General features: G+C 42.3%; 1 protein-coding gene and 2 long non-coding RNA genes across 9 annotated transcripts in view; 2 read left to right on the top strand and 1 right to left on the bottom strand.

Annotated features, from left to right (window-relative positions):
• SAMD13 (sterile alpha motif domain containing 13) overlaps positions 1-6,022 on the top strand; it is a 46,903-nt gene extending 40,881 nt beyond the window's left edge. For all 7 annotated transcript variants that reach the window (XR_014053580.1, XR_014053579.1, XR_014053577.1 and 4 more), the window contains one exon: positions 4,859-6,022. Coding sequence is in view for 3 of the 7 variants with exons in the window: in XM_081490127.1 (XP_081346253.1) it covers positions 4,859-5,002 (144 nt within the window). In the remaining 4 variants the exon portion in view is untranslated. The remainder of the gene's footprint in view (positions 1-4,858) is intronic.
• Positions 1,199-25,013, bottom strand: LOC145506155 (uncharacterized). Its single transcript, XR_014053582.1, has 2 exons — positions 24,499-25,013; positions 1,199-1,896 (listed from the first exon to the last, which is right to left on the bottom strand). It is a non-coding gene; the product is annotated as an uncharacterized LOC145506155 (long non-coding RNA).
• LOC145506154 (uncharacterized) lies at positions 6,877-12,770 on the top strand. Its single transcript, XR_014053581.1, has 2 exons — positions 6,877-10,309; positions 12,562-12,770. It is a non-coding gene; the product is annotated as an uncharacterized LOC145506154 (long non-coding RNA).
• Positions 25,014-25,796: the final 783 nt, after the last annotated feature.

Genomic DNA, 25,796 nt, shown 5'->3' with positions numbered 1-25,796 from the left:
AGTAAATGGGTGAAGATTGCTTAAATATGCTTCTAAAAATAGCCAGCATTTTATCAAATGCTCAGTAGAAATCAGGAATTCCACTTCACATGTGTTATCTCAATAATCTTTTCAGCAGTGAAGTACTGCTTTCCCCCATCAAATAAGGAAATGAGGCTTAGAGAGATTAAGTAACTTGCCCCAGGCCCCACCTAATAAGCAATGAGATAGCCTCTTACTCTAAAATACAGGCTTATCTACTGAGCTGTAACATCTATGGATTCTACTCATTTATTTTTAGATCTAGGTTCTTGCCCTCATTGGAAATTTACACCTGTCATCTCTAAACCTTACTTCCATGCATGAGTATTTCAGGAACTTTAAGTAGGCAAGCATTTTGAGTCTTATTGCCCAGCAGGCACTTGGTTATTCTAACGTGAAAACAGAAGCAATGGAAAAAGTTTCACTGAAACTAACAAATGATTACCACTTAACCCAGGAACATAAACAAAATCCCAAGGCGTTAATTATATTTTTGTTTTGGATTGTTAAGACAAAATCATGGGATGTTTTTGTTTGTCTAACTGGATCTGGTCACACTCCAACTCCTTCATTTATATACAACTAGACTCCAGAGGAGCATTTCCTTGTGGAAAGTTACTGATGGTGTCTGCATTAGAAACCTCTGTCTTCTGATTTCCAGTCTCATGCCATGCTAGTATACTGTGCTGACTGGCAAAATTTGGGCTTCATTTGCCTTGCAAGCTTTTATAGAAGTTATATAACAAATGATTAGCTTTCCTAATCTAATCTAAAATAGGGAACTTTCCTATGTTTGTGATTTTTATAAGACACATTTTTATGTAATCTTTGAACTTTTTTAATCTTAGTGGATTTTCTGAACTTGAACAAGAATATGCCTGCATCCCATTGGCAAAGTGTAGCTTTCAGGCAGGGAGAACACTTCCAGAAAGGAAGCAGAAGATGGGTTTGGAACAGGGACACATCCCATTTCTTTCAAAGCTTATACTTTTCCACTTGGTAATCATTGAAAACATCCTGTATGTCAGACACTGTGCTAGGTGCCTTACGTGAATCATTTTTTAACCTACCAAATCCTTCAGGGGTTTATTTCCATTTTACAAGCTTGGAAGCTGAAGCTCAGGGAAGTTAAGTCCCTTACCCAGAGCCACACAATAAGTTGTGGAGACAGAGTTCAGACTGCAGTTTGTTTGACCTGAAAGATCCCATTTCTATTATGCCATCTCCACTCCTTTTCAGTTGAGCTGCAATAGTTATGGTTTAAGTTTTGTTATACATATGAATTCTATTCATTTCCAAAATTTTCAAATGAAGAATTCCAGATGGAGTTTTCTTTTACAAACCCTCATCTGAGGTGAACTGAAGTGTGGCTACCAAACAAAGGAAAATCAAATTGGAGCGTGAAACATAATTTTCCATTTTGTCTTAAATAAAATCGAAATTTCAGCATTTTTCACAGACGTACTTGGCTTTTGACAGAAATGCTGAGTTGTAGAAGGACTTTTTGCCAACAAAGATATAAAAAATTTCATTTTCAGTTAGTCAAGGAAGTTTTCTTGTATAGAAATGAAAGCAGTTTCATCTCTTCCTGGTGCCTGTTTAAAATATGTGGTAAGTTAAGTACAGGCAAACAGCAGTAAAGGAAAAATGGAGAGCAGGGAATGCTTTGCTGTTGTGTGAAGCATCCCCAGTGAATCCCTACTCATCTCAGGGCATGAGGTAGAGCATGAGCTTTGCTGTAACCTGTAATTCAGATTCCTGTGACCTCATAATGCCCAGCGCTGCTGCTGCGGTTTCCAGGAGTCAGGGGTCGTCTGCCACAACTCTCAGGCTTGTAGGTTTTGCTGATGGATCGTCTTTGGGATTGCTAGCTGCCTAAATAGAAAATAATTAAGATTGGAAAGTCAGTTCCTATGTCCTTAAATAATTGTAAAATGAAGGCCCTGATTTGTCGAGGAATACTGACAAGTGATTATGTAACTCATAGCTCAGGGAGCACTTGCAGGAATGGTATCTGATGAAATCCTCTCAAAACTCAATATTCCATATTATCAGCTGAGGAGACAGCAAAGGAAAGGACTTGCCTAAGGTCTGCTGCTGCTGCGTCGCTTCAGTCGTGTCCGACTCTGTGCGACCCCATAGACGGAAGCCCACCAGGCTCCGCTGTCCCTGGGATCCTCCAGGCAAGAACACTGGAGTGGGTTGCCATTTCCTTCTCCAATGCATGAAAGTGAAAAATGAAAGTGAAGTCGCTCAGTCGTGTCTGACTCTTCGCGACCCCATGGACTGCAGCCTACCAGGCTCTTCTGTCCATGGGATTTTCCAGGCAAGAGTACTGGAGTGGGGTGCCATTGCCTTCTCCCTTGCCTAAGATCACAAAGAGGGTATTTCTTCAATGCTGTTTCTCCCACACAGTCACACATTCAGAGCACATCTTCCTCACAGCCTGGCAATATACATGGAGGAATGGCCCTCTTGGGGACAGTGTGGGAGAGAGTCACAGTTTTATGTAGCTGCAGGGGCACACGGTGTCTCCTTGTCTGCCCATTGGTGGTGGGGGTGGGGGGCGGGTAAAATCATGTACAACGGTGTGGAGTTTACTGAGCATGCGCGGCTGATCCATCTCATGAACCTGCCTTAGAACTAGCTTAGCGTCTCCTCACAATAACAAAGATAAGGTTGTATTCAGCACTCTTCTCAGTGCTTCTTTTCCAAAGGTTTCAAACTACTTTCTATATTTGGGGTCCTCATCTCTTTCACAAGAAGCTTGTTTTTATGTCATTTCAAAGTTTTGTAGTCTCCACGGTACAAGTCCGCGGAGTCGGGTACCTGAGAGGAGGTGGGCAGTGGACTCTGAGGAGAATCCGGAAGGGAATTTCCGGTGGGCACAGCCCTGCCCCTCGCTGCCTTATCTGGATTCTTGAGGCTCCATTAAGAGGAAGTAGGTAGCATGACGGAGAAGTCAATGGCACCCCACTCCAGTACTCTTGCCTGGAAAATCCCATGGACCGAGGAGCCTGGTAAGCTGCAGTCCATGGGGTCGCGAAGAGTCAGACACGACTGAGCGACTTCACTTTCACTTTTCACTTTTCATGCATTGGAGAAGGAAATGGCAACCCACTCCAGTGTTCTTGCCTGGAGAATCCTAGGGACGGGGGAGCCTGGTGGGCTGCCGTCTATGGGGTCGCACAGAGTCGGACATGACTGAAGCGACTTAGCAGCAGCAGCAGCGGCAGGTAGCATGAGAGTTGATATTCGGATTGAAGCAGGATGGTTCTCCTTTTAAAGGGCAGGAAAGAAGTTCTCGGAGAGTGAGTCATTTTTCCAATGCCCACTGTTCTGATTGAAAAGGTTTCAGAAAACCCGACTCTGGTCCCCACTGGCCCATCTAGACAACACATATTTACTTCTAAGTGTCAAGAGAAACAGAAGTGAGTTATGAGAAGAACATGGGCTTCAGCTATAGGCAGATGGGAATTCAAATTCTGTGCCATTCTTTTGTAACTTCTGAGAAAGCCAACTTTTTGCCTTTATCCTTGGTTTGCCTGTAAAATTAAGTTGATAATTCCTGCCTGTCCTAATTTATGGAGTGATTTTTGGAATTAAATAGACAAAAATTCTTCTTAAACTTCAATAATATTTTATAAATGCAGAGTGTTATTCTTCCTTTCAGAAGCATCGTCTTTGATCCTTCAGGGTACATACTCCAGGCTTGCTGTCAGTTTTTTAAGATGTGACATTTGTGATGTGATCTTGAAAACAAGATCAGCTATAGATTATATTTAACTCCAAAATAAATGGCAAAGATGGAAGATGAAAATAGAAGATTACATTTGGGACACTAGTTTTAAAAAAAATAGTAATGTTTTTAGTGTGGAGACAAAAACTTCTTCCTTTGACCTTCTGTTTTTCTTCATTATCCTTGAACTTTTGGACTTACTTTCACTTTTCACTTTTCATGCATTGGAGAAGGAAATGGCAACCCACTCCAGTGTTCTTGCCTGGAGAATCCTAGGGACGGGGGAGCCTGGTGGGCTGCCGTCTATGGGGTCGCACAGAGTCGGACATGACTGAAGCGACTTAGCAGCAGCAGCAGCGGCAGGTAGCATGAGAGTTGATATTCGGATTGAAGCAGGATGGTTCTCCTTTTAAAGGGCAGGAAAGAAGTTCTCGGAGAGTGAGTCATTTTTCCAATGCCCACTGTTCTGATTGAAAAGGTTTCAGAAAACCCGACTCTGGTCCCCACTGGCCCATCTAGACAACACATATTTACTTCTAAGTGTCAAGAGAAACAGAAGTGAGTTATGAGAAGAACATGGGCTTCAGCTATAGGCAGATGGGAATTCAAATTCTGTGCCATTCTTTTGTAACTTCTGAGAAAGCCAACTTTTTGCCTTTATCCTTGGTTTGCCTGTAAAATTAAGTTGATAATTCCTGCCTGTCCTAATTTATGGAGTGATTTTTGGAATTAAATAGACAAAAATTCTTCTTAAACTTCAATAATATTTTATAAATGCAGAGTGTTATTCTTCCTTTCAGAAGCATCGTCTTTGATCCTTCAGGGTACATACTCCAGGCTTGCTGTCAGTTTTTTAAGATGTGACATTTGTGATGTGATCTTGAAAACAAGATCAGCTATAGATTATATTTAACTCCAAAATAAATGGCAAAGATGGAAGATGAAAATAGAAGATTACATTTGGGACACTAGTTTTAAAAAAAATAGTAATGTTTTTAGTGTGGAGACAAAAACTTCTTCCTTTGACCTTCTGTTTTTCTTCATTATCCTTGAACTTTTGGACTTACATGTTGGCTTTACTTTCTGCTTCCATTGTAGGAAATTGATGGAAAATCCCTTCTACTGATGACAAGAAATGATGTGCTGACAGGACTTCAGTTAAAACTGGGGCCTGCTCTGAAAATCTACGAGTATCATGTAAAACCTCTCCAGACAAAGCATTTAAAGCACAACTCTTCCTAGTAGTCAAACTGGGGTCTTAGACCTCAAAAAATACATAATGACAGAATTTGGTTTCATGTGATGAAACTTTGTAAACAGAATACATACATGTGTATATGTAAAGAATTTCAATCAAATGAAACGTTATCCTATGGGATAGACTAGGCAATCCATCGGCTAACCTGAACTCAGCCAGAAGGAGTGAGGACATGCGGACAGGATGGTTTACCTTGTTGACCTAGTCAAATAGAGTGGTCTTTGATGAGATTAGATACCCTCCCCCACAAGGAGGGTTTTCTTTATAGATTACTTTCCCAAATTCCTTGAAAAAAGAACTGAATGGAATGAGCATCTTCCAGTTACAGGTGTAACTAACTGTAACAGGGAAGATCAAAAGCAAGAAAACTTGGGGAGAGGGATAAAAGAGAAAGGGACTGCACCTCCCTTGAAGTCCTCTGCTCCTTAGAGCTTGTGTTATTTGGATGGAATTGCCAACACCCTTTTTTATAGAGGGTCCTCCACTTGACCTTATTAAGGTTTCACTAGGATATGCTGCCATGTTGGAAATGGACGTACATCATGGCCCCTTTAGGAGCAGAACTGTAGCTCTGGAAAGAGAAACTCTGTTGTGCTTTGGGGATATCCATCTATCTTCAGTTAGCTTTCATGGGGGTTAATGGTATTTTCTGCATAGATCTGCTTTTAAGTTGGTTCTTGGTTTCTGAAGAAGACATTTTTTTTCACGTTATGGTTTGTATTTATAATAATTTGTTTCTGAAGAAATTTGCCAAGAGTTATAGATCAAAAAGCCTTGTTACCAGTACAGAATATTTTTCTATATATATATTCCTTCATGATGGTGTAATATTTTTTTAATTGCTCCTATGCTTTGTTTGATTTCTGATTTGAGTACTTGTTTTTAAGAACTTGAAAAAGTGGGCTTGCTACATCTCTGTTCAAAGAGACATTTGTTCAGTCTCTGTGTGTCAATGCCATATGAACTGGTGCTTTGTGGTCACAATAAAGCATTGCTTAAGTTTATTCTCAGTGTATTTATTTTTTATCTTTTCAGTTTGGTGCCTCTCTGGTTGGGCTTCAAGGTCATTCCTTGAAACCATGGAGAGAAAGTTAAGCCTGCTTTAAAAAATTAATTACATATATAGAAAACATGTAGGTCTGTATGTAGATTTATCTTCGTTATAAACTGAATTGTCTAAGTCAGCCTTATTCTTTACCTGTATCCTACAACTAATTTTATTATCATTTAGGGTATCATTTTAGCCAATGTTTGTCTGTTTTTTTCTTTTTTTGCTATAGGCCAGTGGGGGAAGGGGTGTCACGAATTTTTTGAAATTCTGATGAAAACTTTGGACCTTCCCTCCAGATGAAAGCTCATATTCCCACATACAAAACATTGCAGAGTTGATGGACTCCCCAAAATTCCCTCTTTCCCCTCCTCAAGTTAAAGAGTCCTTATTTCAGAGAGTGTTATAATTCAATCTCCTATGGAGATGTTTTCTCTAAAGAAGAGACTGTCTAAATGAGTGGGGTTCAAAACTGTATTCCAAATTAATTCAATTATGGAGTTTATGGCATGTTGTTTTTGTTTTTTTAGTGGCTGCACCATGTGGCTTGACTTGTAAAATCTTTGTTCCCCAACCAGGGCTTAAACCTGGGCCCTTGGAAATGAAAGCTCAGAGTCCTAACCACTGGACATCTAGGGAATTCCGTGAAAAGTAATGCTTTGTTTTGCATAAATGGGAGAAGTGTTTAGGAAAGAGACATTCTCCATCCTGAAGTTTTCACAGTCTACAGAACATATAAGACCAAAAGGCAAAATATAGTTAGGTACTGTGAAGTGTGATAGTGTTCAAGGATGAGGACTACACCTGCTAGAAACCTGCGTTGGAAAGGAGTGACAGGAAATCAAACAGAAGAAAGATGGAAGGAAGAACTTAACCTCTCTGAAGGAGTTTTCCACAAGTGAAATAGTGATGGTGCTTAAACTCTCTCTACTTCAAAAGGACAGCATGAGGATATCCAAGCCCTCTTCCGTGCATCTATCTAATTCCTCCTGTATTAGTTTGGAAAAGATTTGACTGTGAATGATGAAAAATATTGCCTCCCTCAATCCCACCCTTCTTCTAATTCATATAAACAAAACAGAAGCTTGCTTCTCTTTATGTGAATGTCCAGATAGAGGGACTAAGGGTGGTAAGGTCCTCCGTGATTGTTAGGGACATGAGTTCCTCTTTTCGCTCTATCACACAGCTATTCATTCCCAGAATCATTTTACAGTCCAAGATGGCTGCTTTGGCTGTCACCATCACCACTTGAATTCCAACTAGTGGGGAGAAGAAAAAAGGAACATACATCCTTCCTTTAAGATCACTTCTAAGAAATTTAGTAGTATTACTTCCTCATATTTCTCTGCCCAAAATCCAGTCATACCTAAGCTACAACCAAGGCTTGAAATATCTTTTCCTTAGAGCAAATGGGCCCAACTAAAAGTCCCATTATTCTGTAGACAAGGGGAAAGGGATATCAGGCGACAACTTCCTGTTACCACTGTCAGCAAGCCACTGAACACTGGGAACAAATGGCACTGAGAGTGTGTGTGTTTCTCTATGTGTTTTCTATATACTGTATTTTTCTCTAGATTTGAACTTGGACTCACACTTCCTTCCATCTCTGGATATTTTTATCACAGTCCCTTCACAACTATTGGAAACCTTGTTCACTACCCCCAACCTAACTAAGATTTAGACCTGACTACTCTATAAATGCTTGTCAGGAAGAAAAAAAAAATAAGGAAAATATCTTAATTGAAAAGCAAACTGAAAAAAAAATTATTTCTCAGTCTCTGTTGATAGCTCTCAGGCAAAATTAGCAAATTAAAGATAGTTTGCCTTTCTCATACCCAGAATAAAGACCTATGACAGGCAGGCCTGAGTGCCTTAGCAGTATTGTTAGGTGCTTTCATCCCTCCTCCTTCCTCCACGCCATCTAGAGAAAAAATGGTGTGACCAAAATAGGCCATAGAAACAGGCTGGAAGTACTTGAAATTCAGCAGGTAGACAGCCTTTGTCTCCAGACAGCTGTAAAACCAGAGATGTCTGATTCCTTTTCAGATCACACTGGATTTCTATTAATGTGATCTGGGTCTGCAACTAGCAGCAAATACATATGCTTTGTAAGGAAGCACTTCACGAGTATAAGTGGGAATGAGTTTGTCTTCATGTCAATACATTTTGTGTGAGAACTGCTTAATGTTGAATTTGACTATTTGCAATCACAGGGACAGACAAGATATCAGAATCATGGGGGATTTTAAAAAGTAATTGCCACTCCACCTCCCCTCCTCACATTTGAACCTTGATTCAGACTCTATGAAGGACATTTAATGAATTGATTTAAAGACAAGGTCACAAACTGGTTGCTTTTCAGTAGAGTCTAAGCCAACATGTTTTCCTTTGGCTATTGCAGTATGTGTATATTTTTACAATCACATTTATGTTCTTCTAGGTAAGGCTGAAAACTCCAATTCATTACGAGTTCTTTAGTTCCCTAATATCTTGCAACCAGAAGCTGCACACTTTTACATTAACTGTTTAGAACCTGATCTAAAGCAAAGAACACATAGAGAGAGCCTGCTTAGAGTAAGTTAACTCAGGAACTAGAAACTGCATGTAGATTTAGTTTAAAAGAAAACAAGCCAGCATATTACATTGGAATGTGAATCAGGTTTAAGCATCATTTTTTGATGCTTAGTGGACAGGATGACAATGAAAAAGAAACCCATTGGCAGCAGTCTCTGCATTTTGTCCTCAACAAATATCCCATCTGAACATGAATTTTGTCCCTCTGAGCTTAGCATACTCCATAGGGGGCATACTGCTCTTCCACTGCATTGGTGAAATGTATCTTCGAAGGAATTTAATTTAGAAAAGTCTAATGACCCAGAGTTGCCCAATCACTCTCATATTTAGAAGCTGAATGAAAAAAGTACTTGCTGATGGTGATCCATCTGTCTTTGACGGTCATTACAAATGTGATCTGCAGGGGTCAGGTCTGGGCACAGAGCCATTAAGTGTTTTCTGTAATGATTTGGAAGATGAAGTTAAATGTTCAAAGAGCTGACTGCTATAGGACTGATATGCCTCTTAGAAAAAAACTTGTTAATTCTGCTTCTAAACTAGGAACAGAATCTACAGGAAGGGGAGAGAACTCAATGGGTGCATTAATGAGCAGCTTGTTAGCTTCATGCTGTAGCTCTGTAGGCAATTAAGTATTTTGTGTATCATTCCTGGCCAGTAGTGGCAGCTCTATAAAGAGAGAAAGAGATTAAAATGATCACATCCAGGCTCATTTGGTGACTGTGGCTGCTGTGTCTTTGTGAACCTCAAAAAAATAGTTGTGTCTGTTCTAAAACGGAGGCAGAATAATGGAAGGCCTCTGAGCAAAGCAAAGGCAGTCTTTGGGTCCCCACAGTAGGTAGCTAGGTTGATGTCTCTTTACCATAGTTGGGCTTGGTGTTCCCATCTACAGTTATCTTTAGGGAGAAATCACAAAGGCTGAGAATGCCTGGCAATCTCCAAATAAAAAATATGTCCCTTCTCCATAGAATAAGTACATGGGAAGGCCTACCACTTTTATCATAGTAGAGGTGGGCAAGAGGTCAGTGAGAAAAAAGATTTAAATAATACTGAACTTGCTGGGCCATGGCCTGGGCAGCCAGATCTGCAGACAGCCAAGATAACGGCACATGTGCCATATTCAGCACATGCTATCACCTAGGCACCAACCAACAGGGCACATTGGGTCACAGAGCTTAGAGATCTTAAGCTTCCAGAAATGTCAAGGAAAGATCTGCCATGGGGGTCTCCAGCTCTGTCATGTGTGGAGCATATTTATGGCCAAGTTTTCAAGTTAACTGTCTTCTTTCTGAATTAAAGATAGCAGAATAATTCAGTAAATTGTATTTCAGTCACTTTTTCAGTGAATTTTACTCTGTTTTTATATACTGGAAAATAAAAAAATTTGAATAAGACTATGAAATTAATCAGATTATAAATGTATTTTGAGGAAAACAATAAAACTCTTCAAGCAGCCAGCAGTTCCTACCTTTAAAACTGAATGTCTGAGACAGTGCCAGACATTGGCAGAACCTCTCTCCTGTGCCAGAACCCAGTGAAACCAGTTGAGAAGCACCGTGGTGTCGCGGTGGAAGCCCTGGGGCTGCTCCAGGTGTTTCTGAGCTTGAATCCAGCCCTGCCGTTGACTTGATCTGGGAACTTGGGCAAGTTGAATGGCTCCTGTTAGCCTCAGGTATTTCATCTTTTCTTTAGTGCAAATATAGAAACAGAGCGAAGCAGTACTATCCAAATATAAATGTGAGCCACATATGTAAAGTTTTCTAGTAGTCACATTTTTGAAAGTGGAAGGAAACAGGAGAATATATTTAGTATATCCAAAATATTGGGCTTCCCAGGTGGCGCTAGTGATAAAGATCCTGCCTACTAATGCAAGAGACATAAAAGACTCAGGTTTGATCCCTCAGTTAGGAAGATCCCTAACTGGAGGATGGCATGGCAACTCACTCCTGTATCCTTGCCTGGAGAATCCTACAGACAGAGGAGCCTGGTAGACCACAGTCCAGAAGTTCTCACAGAGTCGGACATGACTGAAGTGACAGCACAGCATGGCATCCAAAGTATTACCATTTTCCACATGTAATCAGCATAAAGTTATTAGTTATGCGTTTTACAATCTTTTCTTCATGTCTTCAAAATCCACAGCACCAATCTCAGGACAGACAGTTCAAGTGTATCAGTTAGAATTAGCTTCAGTTGAAAATCAAAATAACAGTGACTTAGACAAAACAGAATTTCTCTACAGTATATGTGGGGATTTCCCTGGTGGCTTTAGACCCTGCAATATAGGAGACTCAGGTTCAATCCCTGGGTTGGGAAGATCCCCTGGAGAAGGGCATGGCAACCTGCTCCAGTTTTTTGCCTGGAGAATTCCATGTACAGAGGAGACTCGTAGGCTATAGTCCATAGGGTTGAAAAGAGTCAGACATGACTGAGTGACTAACACACAGGTGAAGTCTCAGAGTAAAATCAGAGTTGGTATGGTCACTGCATAATCATTGGGTCCCAGTCTTCTCCTAGCATTTTGCTGTATCATCCTCAAGACACAGCTTCCTATATGGTCCAAAGTAGCTGCTTAAGCTTCAGTATCACATTTGTATTCTAGCCAAGGAGGAGGAAGAGGAGAGAAGGGTACCTGTTATGAGAAGTTACATACAGCATTTCCACTTACATCTCTTTAACTGAAACTTAGTCATTTGGCCATACCTAGATGCAAGGAATCTAGGCATCTAGACTTGATGGACATGAGTTGAGCAAGCTCTGGGAGTTGGTAATGGACAGGGAAGCCTGGTGTGCTGCAGTCCGTGGGGTCACAAAGAGTCAGACATTACTGAGCAACTGAACTGAACTGAGATGCAAAGAAACCTGGGAACTCTAGTCTTTCTTTCCAGCAGACAAGTATTCAGCTGAGCAAGGACAGGAGGATGGATAATGGGGGAAAGCTAGCAATCCTCCCATAATACCAATCTCATAAGGTTGACGGAGGATTGAATGAGAGTACGTTGTGCAATCATTAGTATTACCTGACAAGTGCATTAAAATATTGTTTTATTACTATGATCTCACTCCATTTCAAGTCCGACCCAGTCCCAGAATTAAAAAACGTGTGTGTATGTGTGGGTGTGTGCTCGGTCGTGTCTGACTCTTTGTGACCCTGTGCACTGTAGCCTGCCAGGGTTCTCTGTCCATGGAATGTTCCAGGCAAGAATACTGGAGTGGGTTGCCATTTCCTACTCCAGAGGATCTTCCTGACATAGAAAGATTGAACCCTCATGTCTTGCATTTCCTGCATTGGCAGTTGGATTCTTTACCACTAGCTCCACCCTGGAACAAACATATGCTAAACCCAAATACTGCTCATTTGATGTACCCTAATATTGCTGAAAGATAAAGTGATTTATTTCTTAGGTCCTTGGATATTGGGTGATTCCAGATGCTTTATCTTCATAAGGGCACATAAAAGGAGAAAACTTGCATTATTTAAGCTCCATGAAAAAATTGTTATGCTGAGTTAAGGGAAATGTGCTGAGCAAAATGTACATAAGCTTTTATTGGTCCCCAAAGACCTAGAGAAGTTAGTCTGAGGCATTTGGTGCATTCTAAATATTAATGCATCCAGTTGCTAATCCAAAATGAACAGTCAATGACATTCGAAACAGTTTTGTGAGACCAACGAAAGGGAGACCTCTGATACTTTTGTCATTTTTAATGAAGACAAGTGTGGGTCAATAACAAACAGCAAAAAAATTCTTTAAATAAAGTTTAAAAATAGATCTGCATTCATTAATTTGAGCCAATTAGGTTGACATCAGTCTGTTTAATTGTCTATTTGGGCTGATTTTATAATGAATTTTTAATACTAAGGTGACCTCTCCCAGCCTCTAGAATGTCTGTAGGTTATTCAACAGCCTTTTGTATTGTGTGCAGGTAGAATGCAGAGTAAGTTCATACTGGCCGAATCCACACACCGTTAAAAAGGAAAACTGGAGCTATGAGTCCACAGTGGGGGATGGAGGTAACACTGGACTGAGGGTCAGGATCTGCTATTGACTTACCTGCAAGGCCTTATACCAGTCTCATAAACTCTCTTGCTTCAACTGCCTCCCATGTAAAATAAACATGTCTAACGAGAACTTTATTTCAGCACTCAATATCTTTAATTTTCTAAGAATCCAATTATTTGACTTACACGTGTCACTGCTTCTCTCCACCATTCAATTAAAACTCACAGTATTGTCACGTTGTACAATGTCATTCCCCTTCATGAATGTCCTGTGGTTTCGGTCTGATTATGATTCTCTCTCGGCTGCGTGGTGGGCTGGGAACAGCTGCTTTTCTTGAGAATTGTCAAGTTTGCTTATTGTACAACCCTGTAGCTTTCACTTTAAATTACTCTCACTTTAAACCCCTGGTGGAAGCATCTCCTCTCTATGAATAGAACTGCTACATAACCAGAGGCTAGGGTTGAGGGGATGGGAAAGCATGAACTACCCAAGTGGGTCTCTAGGAATGATGGTAAGTGGGGCCATTTCCACTTTTCCTTGCTTACCAGATCCACGTGCTCTACTTTTGGGGGACATAGCACCAAAGAAGAATCAAGTATTTAGAGACTGTACTACATCCTAGAGGAAGATACCCTATCATCGCATAGTATTGTCTCCAACCTGGAGCCCCAGTTGTGCCTTTAAAAAGCACTCCATCCCTCTGTCAGGCCATCAGCTTCTGGATGGTACACTATGTGCTAGGGCAAGTGGATCATATGGTCATTTAGAAACTGCCACATCTCCTTAAAGTAGGTATTTTGGTCCCGAGGTCTGAGTAATGTTATGCGAGATTGTATAAGCTGTTGGACAGTGCTGCTGGCTGAGACCCCATTGGCACGGAAGGGAAACTCATATCAATTCTAGTTAAGATGAGTCATTGCTCCTTTCAGAGTAAAAGGGGTCCATGAATTCAGTTTTCTGCCAAGCAGCTGATTAATCTTCTCAAGCATTTGAGCCATAAATGTCTCACTTGATATTGGTCTCTACTACTAGAAAGGTGGATATTTGTTAGCAACAGTTATTATCAGTAATGGAGAGCAGGATCCCATGCTTTGGGATTCATGCGTAGCCTCTACCCCTGCCACCATGACTACCCTATTCATGAGCTCATTGTGCCAGCACTAGGATTGCCAATAACAGAAGCTGGCTGATATCAACTGGCCAAGTCATTCTGTCTACTTGATTGGATAATGACTCTTCCATGGCTGATACCCTTTGGTAGATATGATATGCAATACAAAAATATTCATATTTAATGACCATTCCCACAGAGACTTGTGTCCAAGTTTTAACTTATAAAGATGACTGAGTGACAAAATGGAGAGGTCAATGCCATTGAAAGAAGAATTTTAGTACCCACATTTCCTGAGAAAAGGGGGCATGCCATGCAGGGCCACAATGGAAACATAAGTTTCAGTCAGGAGGCAGAAGCAGAAGGTTGAGAAAAGCCTAGGTTTTGTTGGGGTAGACACTGGAGGTGATGGAATTCCAGCTAAGCTGTTTCAAATCCTAAAAGATGATGCTGTGAAGGTGCTGCACTCTATATGCCAGCAAATCTGGAAAACTCAGCAGTGGCCACAGGACTGGAAAAGATCAATTTTCATTCAAATCCCAAAGAAAGGCAGTGCCAAAGAATGTTCAAGCTACCGAACAATTGCACTCATCTCACACGCTAGTAATGTCCAAAATTCTCCAAGCTAAGCTTCAATAGTACGTGAACTGAGTACTTCCAGATGTACCAGTTGGATTTAGAAAAGGCAGAGGAACCAGAGATTAAATTGCCAACATCTGTTGGATCATAGAAAAAGCAAGAGAGTTCCAGAGAAACATCTACTTCTGCTTTATTGACTAAGCCAAAGCCTTTGACTGTGTGGATCACAATAAACTGTGGAAAATTTTTCAAGAGATGGGAATACCAGACCACCCTACCTGCCTCCTGAGAAATCTGTATGCAGGTCAAGAAGCAACAGTTATATCTTAACATGGAACAATGGCTGCTGCTGCTGCTGCTGCTAAGTCGTGTCTGACTCTGTGCGACCCCATAGATGGCAGCCCACAAGGCTCCTCTGTCCATGGGATTCTCCAGGCAAGAATAGTGGAGTGGGTTGCCATTTCCTTTTCCAATGCAACAATGGATTGGTTCCAAATTGGGAAAGGAGCACGTCAAGGCTTTATATGGTCACCTTGCTTATTTAACATCTATGCAGAGTACATCATACAAAATGCCAGGCTGGATGAAGCACAAGCTGGAATCAAGATTGCTGGGAGAAATATCAATAAACTCAGATATGCAGATGACACCACCCTTATGGCAGAAAGCAAAGAGGAACCGAAGAGCCTCTTGATGAAAGTGAAAGAGGAGAGTGAAAAAGTTGGCTTAAAACTCAACATTCAGAAAACTAAGATCATGGCATCCGGTCCCATCACTTCATGGCAAATGAATGGGGAAACAATGGAAACAGTGACAGACTTTATTTTCTTGGGCTCCAAAATCACTGCAGATGGTGACCACAGCCATGAAATTAAAAGATACTTATTCCTTGGGAGAAAAGCTATGACCAACCTAGACAGCATATTAAAAAGCAGAGACATTACTTTGCCAACAAAGATCCATCTAGTCAAAGCTATGGTTTTTCCAGTAGTCATGTATGTATGTCTCGAGTTGGATCGTAAAGAAAGCTGAGCAAGGAAGAATTGATGCTGTGGTGTTGGAGTAGACTCTTGAGAGTCCCTTGGAGATCCAACCAGTCTATCCTAAAGGCAAGTGTTCATTGGTCCGTGGGGTCACAAATAGTTGGACACAAATGAGGGACTGAATTGAACTGAAACACTGGAAAGGCAGGGCAGAGTAAGTAGTTAGGGCTGGCTGGTTTGAATAATCCCAGCAGTCTTTGGGGCACAGGAGCTGTCTCTAGATCTCTGGTTCCTGGCCTTGAATTGATATAGAGCAGGAGAAATATGGGCTGGGTGTTTCAGGGTTCAGTAAGGAGGTGATTGACTTGCATATGAGAGGCATGCTGTCAAGTAAGTTGTTTTTGTTTTTGTTTTTTCCCTGCTGAATGCATTATTTTTATTCTATCAGTAGGGAAAGTCAAAAGAAGTTGGCCCTTTTTCTGTCTTCAGGTACTAGCTCTCTGTAGGAGGAGCAATATTTTTCTGGGTCTTTAAGGCCCCTAAGATGTCAAAACATAAAATACAGAATATTTAAAACATGATTAATATACATAGATCCATTCATAAGCCTCTTTTTTCTCCCCAGCCTTCCAACCTTTCTCTTTACAGAATCCTTACCAACCAATCCAGCCATTTGCCACTGATGGGCTTCCAAGGAGACACAGGAGACTTGGGTTCAATCCCTGGGTTAGGAAGATCCCTTAGAGGAGGAAATGGCAACCCTCTCAAGCATTCTTGCCTGGAAAATTCTATGGAGAGAGGAGCCTAGTGGGCTACAGTCCATGAAGTCGCGGAGTCAGACACAAATGAGCACACAGCACAGGAGTTTATATTACCTAAAGTCACTTTTCCCACCCACCCTGCCCAAAGTATATGAACCTTTGGTGCATTTCTTAAAGCTTTATTCATTAGGAGAGTTTCCCTTCACCACTGTCATAAGAGGGTGGCTCTTATGGCCATGAGAAGTACTGAAGAAGCGGTAGTGTATGACATGGAGGTTGATGCCATATGCCTTTCTTGTTCTCTTTAGGCCAACTTGTGCCTAATCCTGGGTCCATGATCTCCATCTTACAACAAATTGCTGCTAGGCCGCCAGACCCTAATACTTGACAGATTTGATAGAAACCAGCTCATAATGAGCAATTAGCTTCACCAAAGTCCCTTGTTGTCTCTTAGTCAGACATTCATCTTCACCAAGACTTAGTAACACACCAGGAGCTATTTTTCAAATGGTGAGTAATTCTCCACACAGATAGTATAGACTTTCTCTAGAATTCTAGGAGTCTATCTTGTCATTTTCCTACTGGGACTTACCACAAGTCCCATATCTTCCACAATTAGTGACTCCTCTTATATCACAGAGTCTGCTGATTCATATGGCCCAAATAGCAGGAATATTTGTACAGCCTGAACCTGCTACAGAGCCTTTTACTGCTCTGGGCCTCATGTAAAACTGGAAGCCTTCCTTGTCTCAGTAAATGGATTAGATGAATATTCCCATTGGGATATCCCAGTGTAATATAGGGCTTTCCTGATGGCTCAGGTGGTAAAGCATCTGCCTGCAATGCAGGAGACCCATCTTACATCTTTGGGTCGGGAAGATTCCCTGAAGAAGGGAATGGTTACCCACTCCAGTATTCTTGCCTGGAGAATCCCATGGACAGAGGAGCCTGGTGGGCTACACTTTATGGGGTCTCAAAGAGTTAGACACAAGTGATCGACTAACACTTCCACTTTCAGTATAATATAATGCCTCTAAAATTAAATTACTAGGCACTGTTTTATTCTTAGCGGTAGAAAATTTAAAGTGCAGTAATATGTTTTTTATTTTTGAAGGGATATCCTGGAATGCCCAAGATTAAAGATCAGAAACATTTTCTGGGCCAGAGTAAATATTTTAAGATTTTGTGGGCCAGATAACCTGTGATAACTACCCAACTCTGCCACTGTAACATGAAAGCAACCATGACCTATATAAGCAAATGGGCCTGATTGTATCCTAATTAAAATTTACAAAAATAGGTAGTTGGACAGATTTTGCCCTAGACCACTGGGTTCCTAAAAACTTCACCAATATGGTAGGTCTGTGATGGGTCTGTCTACCATTCTCCAGAGAACAAATGTCACTTCTTACTCTTTCAGTTCAACTAACATGGTATTATGGATACAATGAACTAGTGTGATGTTCTGAGGAATATACAGATGGTCCAGGTCACAATAAAAATAGCAAGAGAGTTAATTTAGTCCTAGGGCAAAGCCATAAACATACTCAATGATCTAACCCATGTGAATGGAAACCACTTCTTTTCCTCCTTTATCCCCATAAGCACCTTTAGTATCAAGCCCCATGTATAATCCCCCAGCTCCTGTATACATTAGTCTTTGCCACACTTTTGGCCTATAGTCTCTTTCCTCTCATAGCAGGCCCAGCATGTCTCTGGCTGGTTTATGCTGTGACTTGATCCTATTTATAGGTCTGGTAGCCAGGAGGGGAGGTGGGGTAGAACTCAAGCAGGCATGTGTTTCCTCACCAGGCAGAAATTTCTGTGCTATCTTCAAGCAAAGGGCACAGTCCCAGCTTTTAATGGGGAGGAATATGTCACTGCCGCAGGCCCAGAGAATTGCAGGAGATGTAAGGGTTCAAGGTTTCAGATGCATTGATCAGGACCCTAATGCTGGTATGGCAGCTCTATAAGTGTTGAAAACTCTTTCTTTCTTAGAGCTATGCTTTTCTAAGTCCTGGGCCCAATTCTAATTTTTTCTGCCATCTGGCTGTGTCTCTATATGCTGCCAAGGAGTCCCTCTTACTTTCACACTTTGCCTTATTGTCTTTCTTAATACGCTAACAGTCTCCAGCAACACCCATCCAGATTCCATTATCCTTATAATTATTTTCCCCAAATCTCTCAAGCACCTGAGATATTGCCCCTACTAGTAAATTCCCTTCCTCTAGTATCTCAACCTAATTCAACTCTAATAGAAGTTTTAACAGTTGTGTGACTATAACACTCCAGGGGCTCATTGCCAGCTGGCCAACAGGTGGCCCAGTTCCTAAACCCTCATTTTAAAGCCCCCTTCCTCTTGGTATCACAGATAGACATGCCCATGAAGCACATAGTGAGACTCTGGATTTTCACGCAGGAGATTGAGTGAGGGGTACTCTCTGGAATAATGCCTGTGAGCAGTGAGGGAAGCAGGGTTGGGCAGAGGGAGAATTTGAACTATGATGCAGTTGCAAAGGCCTCTGTCCATCAGGAGCTATGGAGCTGGAATGCCCCTGATAGGCTGTCCCAACTCAGCAAGAGGATCAAGATTCTGTATCTCTCACATTGACCAACACTGGATATGAGCTGCTGCCTGGGAGTGGGTGTAAACTTGGGTGAACCAGCCTCCTTCAGCCAAGGGCATTCTGGCAGCAGGAGCCAGTTATAAGCCATTAGAGGCCAACGGCATCTGAGTTCCTTGGTCCCAAGGGAGATCTAGTTGGGTAATACATCACAGCATACTTAATAGGGGTTTTATTAAATATCACCCACTTGGTGTCCATGGAGAAAATATTACCACACAGTAAAGACAATAGAGCAAAGGATGGCTTGAACCTGAGTTGCCAAATCAATCCTGGGATAACTTCTCTCTAAACTTAATAAGATAACCTTTCCATTGAAGGGGCTTCCCCGGTGGCACTAGTGGTAGAGAATCTGCCTACCAGTGCAGGAGACATAAGAGACACATGTTCGATCCCTGGGTCAGGAAGATCCCCTGGAGAAGGGAATGGCAACCCACTCCAGTATTCTTGCCTCGAGAAATCCATGGACAGAGGAGCCTCCTGGGCTACAGTTCATGGGGTCACAAAGAGTCGATCACAACTGAGCAGCTAACACTTCCATTTAAGACACTGTAATTTTTTAATTTTTAACTTTTAATTTTTAAATTAAAAGTATAGAGGATTAATATTTAGCTACACAGGCTCCTATTCTTTTCCAATATGGGGATGCCACGTGCCCCTTCCCAGTTTGATCACATAGATGTATAGAGGATTAATAAACAATGTTGTGAAAGTTTTGGGTGAAACACTGTATTCATTTTCTTGCAACCAAAAGCATTCTAATGCATTCATGCATTGCGTTATTTCAGTTAACCCCCAGTTACTCTGAAGTTGATATTAATCCCATTTCAAAATTATACAATTAAAGTTTAGAGTAACTTCCCCAAGGTCACACAGCTTAGAAATCAGTGGAACCTAGTCTAAAATGTCACACCATCTAAATCCAAACTCCATGCTCTTTTCCATTTAAAAAACATCTATGTGATCAAACTGGGAAGAGGTATGTGGCATCCCCAGATCTGAGAAGAATAGGAGCCTGTGTAGCTAAAGATTCAATATGTATTAGAACTGCCCTTAAGAAGCTCCCTGCTTCCTGAGTGGTGGCTCCCAAATCCTATGTCCACATCCTAGTTGCCAGAACCTGTAAGTGGGACCTTATGTAGAAAAAAGGTCTTTGTAGTGGTCATTAACTTCAGGTTTTGAGATAATGAGAGCCCCCTGGGTTGTCTCTGTGGGCCCTAAATCCAATGACAAGAGACCTCATAAGGGACGCACCGTGGAGACTGGGCTTGGAGGGAACACAGCCACAGCCAAGGGTCTCTGAAAGGGCAAGGACAATCCCCTCTAGCACAATCCTGCCAGCACCTGGATTTTGGACTCCTGGCCTGCAGAACAATACGGGAATAAATTTCTATTGTTATACACACCACCAAGTTTGTGTTACTTTGTTATGGCAGCCTCAGTAAACTAATACATCTGTGATCTTTCTTTCATTCTAAAGACACATTTCCTTTCTGAATAGAGGGTTAGGAGGTTAGAGGGAAATTCATATTTCTGTAGTTGAATCTTATAGGTGACTGAAAAATGTATATTCCATTTAAATGACAAACTGTTATCTCAAGAATTATTTCTATTATATTGGGGGGAAGAAAAATGGGAGAAAATCAGGTTACTAAGTGTAAAGAATGGTATGAACTCAAGTCTGACTGTATAAAGGGAGGGAATGGAATATTTTCTGAGCCTGGCTCTGTGAAAACCTAGGAGATGGGATTTAGAGGATTTGGAATAAGTCATAGCCAGAATCTTGGTTGCCAAAACCTCAAGCCCCAGGTGACAGCTGCTCCACTGAAGACCATGCAGACTGCCTCCCAGGGAACAAATGGGCTAGAATCACCTGTTTTATTCCCATATAGTACTTGATGGGTTGGGCTAAAAACAGGGAGATAAGAGGAAAAAGTGCTGTGAGAGAAGCTCTACTTCCCAGAAAATTGGAAGAGTCCATGTGACCTTCTATAACAAAATCACAAAGTGTTTTGATACAAATTACCTCCCAGGTGTTTATACTCCAAGCTGGACTGCTCCTCTGCCGGTGCCAAGAGGAGCAGGTGAAATAGGAAGCCTGGTTTTCAGCATATGGTTCACAATTCCAACCACAAGAAAACACCTGTTGGGCTGCTCCCTGTGACCCGCAAACCTTGGAGTTGCCCAGCCTGGAGACTGAAAGAGCCCAGGGACAGCAACAGAGACATTAACAGCTTACCGGGAATTCAGTTCAGTTCAGTTCATTTCAGTCACTCAGTCATGTCCGACTCTTTGCGACCCCATGAACCGCAGCACGCCAGGCCTCCCTGTCCATCACCAACTCCCCGAGTTCACCAAAACCCATGTCCACTGAGTCTATGATGTCATCAAACCATCTCATCCTCTGTCATCCCCTTCTCCTCCTGCCCTCAATCTTTCCCAGCATCAGGGTCTTTTCAAATGAGTCAGCTCTTCACATCAGGTGGCCAAAGTATTTGGAGTTTCAGCTTCAACATCAGTCCTTCCAATGAACACCCAGGGCTGATCTCCTTTAGGATGGACTGGTTGGATCTCTTTGCAGTCCAAGGGACTCTCAAGAGTCTTTCCAACACCACAGTTTAAAAGCATCAATTCTTCTGTGCTCAGCTTTCTTTATAGTCCAACTCTCACATCCATACATGACTACTGGAAAAACCATAGCCCTGGGTAGATGGACCTTTGTCGACAAAGAAATGTCTCTGCTTTTTAAAATGCTCTCTAGGTTGGTCTGAAACGAGATGCAACCAGTCCATCCTAAAGGAAATCAGTCCTGGGTGTTCACTGGAGGGACTGATGTTGAAGGTGAAACTCCAATACTTTGGCCAATACTTTGGCCACCTCATGTGAAGAGTTGACTCATTGGAAAAGACCCTGATGCTGGGAGGGATTGGGGGCGGGAGGAGAAGGGGATAACAGAGGATGAGATGGCTGGATGGCATCACCAACTTGATGGACCTGAGTCTGGGTAAACTCCGGGAGTTGGTGATGGACAGGGAGGCCTGGCATGCTGCAATTCATGGGGTCGCAGGGAGTCGGACACGACTGAGCGACTGAACTAATTAACTAGGTTGGTCATACCCTTCCTTCCAAGGAGTAGCATCTTTTAATTTCATGGCTGCAATCACCATCTGCAGTGATTTGGGGGCCTAAAAAAATAAAGTCAGCCTCTGTTTCCACTGTTTCCCCATCTATTTGCCATGAACTGATGAGACTGGATACCATGATCTTAGTTTTCTGAATGTTGAGTTTTAAGCCAACTTTTTCACTCTCCTCTTTCACTTTTATCAAGAGGCTCTTTAGTTCTTCTTCACTTTCTGCCATAAGGGTGGTGCCATCTGCATATCTGAGGTTATTGATATTTCTCCCGGCAAACTTGATTGCAGCTTGTGCTTCTTCCAGCCCAGCGTTTTTCATGATGTACTCTGCATGTAAGTTAAATAATCAGGGTGACAATATACAGCCTTGACGTACTGCTTTTCCTATTTGGAACTAGTCTGTTGTTCCATGTCCACTTCTAACTGTTGCTTCCTGACCTGCATACAGGTTTCTCAAGAGGCAGATCGGGTGGTCTGGTATTCCCGTCTCTTTCAGAATTTTCCACAGTTTATTGTGATCCACAGAGTCAAAGGCTTTGGCATAGTCAATAAAGCACAAACAGATGTTTTTCTGGAACTCTCTTGCTTTTTCAATGATCCAGTAAATGTTGTCAATTTGATCTCTGGTTCCTCTGCCTTTTCTAAAACCAGCTTGAACATCTGGAAGTTCACTATTCACGTATTGCTGAAGCCTGGCTTGGAGAATTTTAAGCATTACTTTACTAGTGTGTGAGATGAGTGTAGTTGTGCAGTACTCTCAGCATTTTGGGGGATTGCCTTTCTTTGGGATTGGAATGAAAACTGACCTTTTCCAGTCCTGTGGCCACTGCTGAGTTTTCCAAATTTGCTGACACATTGAGTGCAGCACTTTCACAGCATCATCTTTTAGGATTTGAAACAACTCAAATGGAATTTCATCACCTCCACTAGCTTTGTTCGTAGTGATGCTTCCTAAGGCCCACTTGACTTCACATTCCAGGATATCTGGCTCTAGGTGACTGATCACACCATTGTGATTATCTGGGTCGTGAAGATCTTTTTTGTACAGTTCTTCTGTGTATTCTTGCCACCTCTTCTTAATATCTTCTGCTTCTGTTAGGTACCTACCATTTCTGTCCTTTATTGAGCCCATCTTTGCATGAAATGTTACCTTGGTATCTCTAATTTTCTTGAAGAGATCTCCAGTCTTTCCCATTCTATTGTTTTCCTCTATTTCTTTGCATTGATCGCTGAGGAAGGCTTTCTTCTTGCTATTCTTTGGAACTCTGTATTAAGATGTTTATATCTTTCCTTTTCTCCTTTGCTTTTCGCTTTTCTTTTCACAGCTATTTGTAAGGCTCAGACAGCCATTTGCTTTTTTGCATTTCTTTTTCTTGGGGATGGTCTTGATCCCTGTCTCCTCTACAATGTCACGAACCTCCGTTCATAGTTCATCAGGCACTCTGTCTATCAGATCTAGTCCCTTGACTCTATTTCTCACTTCCACTGTATAATCATAAGGGATTTGATCTAGGTCATACCTAAATGGCAACCCACTCCAGTACTCTTGCCTGGAAAATCCCATGGATGGAGGAGCCTGGTGGGCTACAGTCCATGGGGTTGCAGAGTCGGACATGACTGAGCAACTTCACTTATTGGGAATAAGCACGTCCAAAACAAAGGTTCTGGAGCCACACCACACTATGTCTGATAGATGGCAGGCAGGAAGTACATGGCAATCTTTGTTACTTGGGGGAGAAAGAGGCTATCATTTATAGGGAGTATTGATGTCAGTCTAACTCATCAGTTACCAGGGAAACCAGCAGCTGGGGCAGGGGGCAAGCATGTAGGCAGTTACTGATTAAGCCCTATGATTCAGAGGATTGGACAGTGATGTGAGTGAAGCAGGGACTGGTCAAGCAGGGGATGAACAGAGAACAAGAGAACAGCCATCTTGAATGACCTAACCATGCATTCCATTCCTCTATACCCTGCAAGTCCCTTACCGTGTTGGTTCACCCCTTTTCTGAGATATCCCTGACATGAGATATGTAGAGGTACACTGCAACCCAGAAACCACAAATGCAGTAGAGACACCAACAGCTAAAGAGTATCAAGAGTAAGCCAGGCGCTTATGTCAGTTTTCCATGCAAGTCCAGAGGGCAACAAGAGCATCTCACTGTCTACCCAGCAGTCAGACTCATTTTACAGTGTGGCCATCACTGTTGTATGGTAGGAACAGATTCCCTCTGGTCAGACTAAGGATGAAATGTGAGATGTTTAACAGACACAATATAGGAAGATCATGACCATTAAGCAGACTACAAGCAGTAACAGCATTCTAGGTCGTACCACCCCTGCCCGTGGCTTTGTCCTGGCCAGCAGCACCATCCCACCTTTCACCCTCAGCGCCCACAGCCAGGACCAAATCCAGGAGAGGTGGCGTAACAACAGACCACAGTGTTAATATTGGGTTGGCCTAAAATATTTCAGGTTTTTCCATAACATCTTACAGAAAAATCCAAATGAACTCTGGCCAATCCAACACAACAGTGCTTGTCTCCAGTAGAGGCCCAGATTAGTCCTTAGGAGCCTTAAGAGGGGCCAGGTAGAAGACAAATGAAACCTGTAAGTCCTTTTTTAATCCTATTCCCCACGATGCAGCAAAACCAAAGCACTGGGGACTTACCTGCCAGTCCCACGGCCCCTCTATAGTGTGTTCCCCTCAGCATAGACCCTGTGGCCAGGGTAGAAGTGAGTTGTTGTCCTGACCCATAGTTGGCAGTGGTCCTTCAGTGGGCAGCAGTTGAAGTCAGATGGTGTGGGCTGGTTGCCTCTGGGTTAACATGGCGCAGGCACTGGGACAATTGTTCCTGGGTGTGTCCATGTGTTGGAACCTCAACTATTGTTGAAGTAGCCCCTTCATTCTTCCCATTAGTCTCGCAGTGATAGGGTAGTGAGGCAGGTGGAAACACCAGTATATGACTTCTTATCAGCACAGCCTATAAATGAACTTCATTGCTGGCAAAGTGGGATCCTTGCTCCCTATCAGTACCAATGGATGCCCTGTGTGTCATGCGCGCACAGCTGTCTTGACTCTAAACAGTCATTCTTCTTGTGGCTTGATGACTCAGGTATGCCTGCTGTAATGTCTTCCACCTGTTGTAAGGCACTGTAGGCCACATATCATTGCTGTTCCATCACACTGCATCCTTCAGAGCTGGGGCCAGGAGTCCAAGGGCACTCTATTATTTTGTCATTGCCACAGGCCCCAAACAAACCCTTCCCAGGTAACTGGCCACATCCAATTCTGAAACCTGTCCCTGAGTTAATATCCCTAAAACCTGTGTCAGTGGCTTGTTTTTTAAGGGTGGTAGGTTTGGGAGCATGCTTATTTTACCTGATCAGCTAACACCCAAGTGTTTGATAGATAATCCAAGTCCTGGCATTTTGTCTGTATTCACCAGCCATTCCATGCAGTCAGATAAGCCATGAGCACAGAGCTATTTTTGAACTGGAAAGAGACTGAGGTTTATGGAGTATCATCAATATAATGGAAGAGGAAGACAGGTCTCATGGTGGTCAACTGCCGCAGGCCCACATGCTAGTGGACAGTCACCTCAGGGTTACCCGCACAACTTTTCATTCCCTGTCCTTATTTCCTGGTATCTCAGCACTCATGGGATTTTCCTTGGCCTCTTGGCTGGCTTGACAATTGTTGGGCTGCACCCACAGGCCTGCAAGCCTTGTAGTTGCCCAGGCTCAAGACCGAAGATAGAGCCCAGAGACAGTGCCAGAGACATCAACGGTTTGATGTCTTATACGTCCAAAACAAAGGATCCTGGAGCAACATTCTGCCATGTCTGGCAAACAACAGGCAGGATATGGCTGCAATCTTCACTATTTAGGGGAGGAGGCTACCCTTTATAGGGGGAATTGACATCAAATTGGCTCATCAGTTACCAGGGAAACCAGCAGCTGGGGCAG

The sequence above is a fragment of the Giraffa tippelskirchi genome, chromosome 5 (genome assembly GCF_054371585.1).
Source record: "Giraffa tippelskirchi isolate mGirTip1 chromosome 5, T2T-mGirTip1v1.2.pri, whole genome shotgun sequence".
NCBI lineage: Eukaryota > Metazoa > Chordata > Mammalia > Artiodactyla > Giraffidae > Giraffa > Giraffa tippelskirchi.
This window is presented reverse-complemented; position numbering and strand designations above follow the sequence as displayed.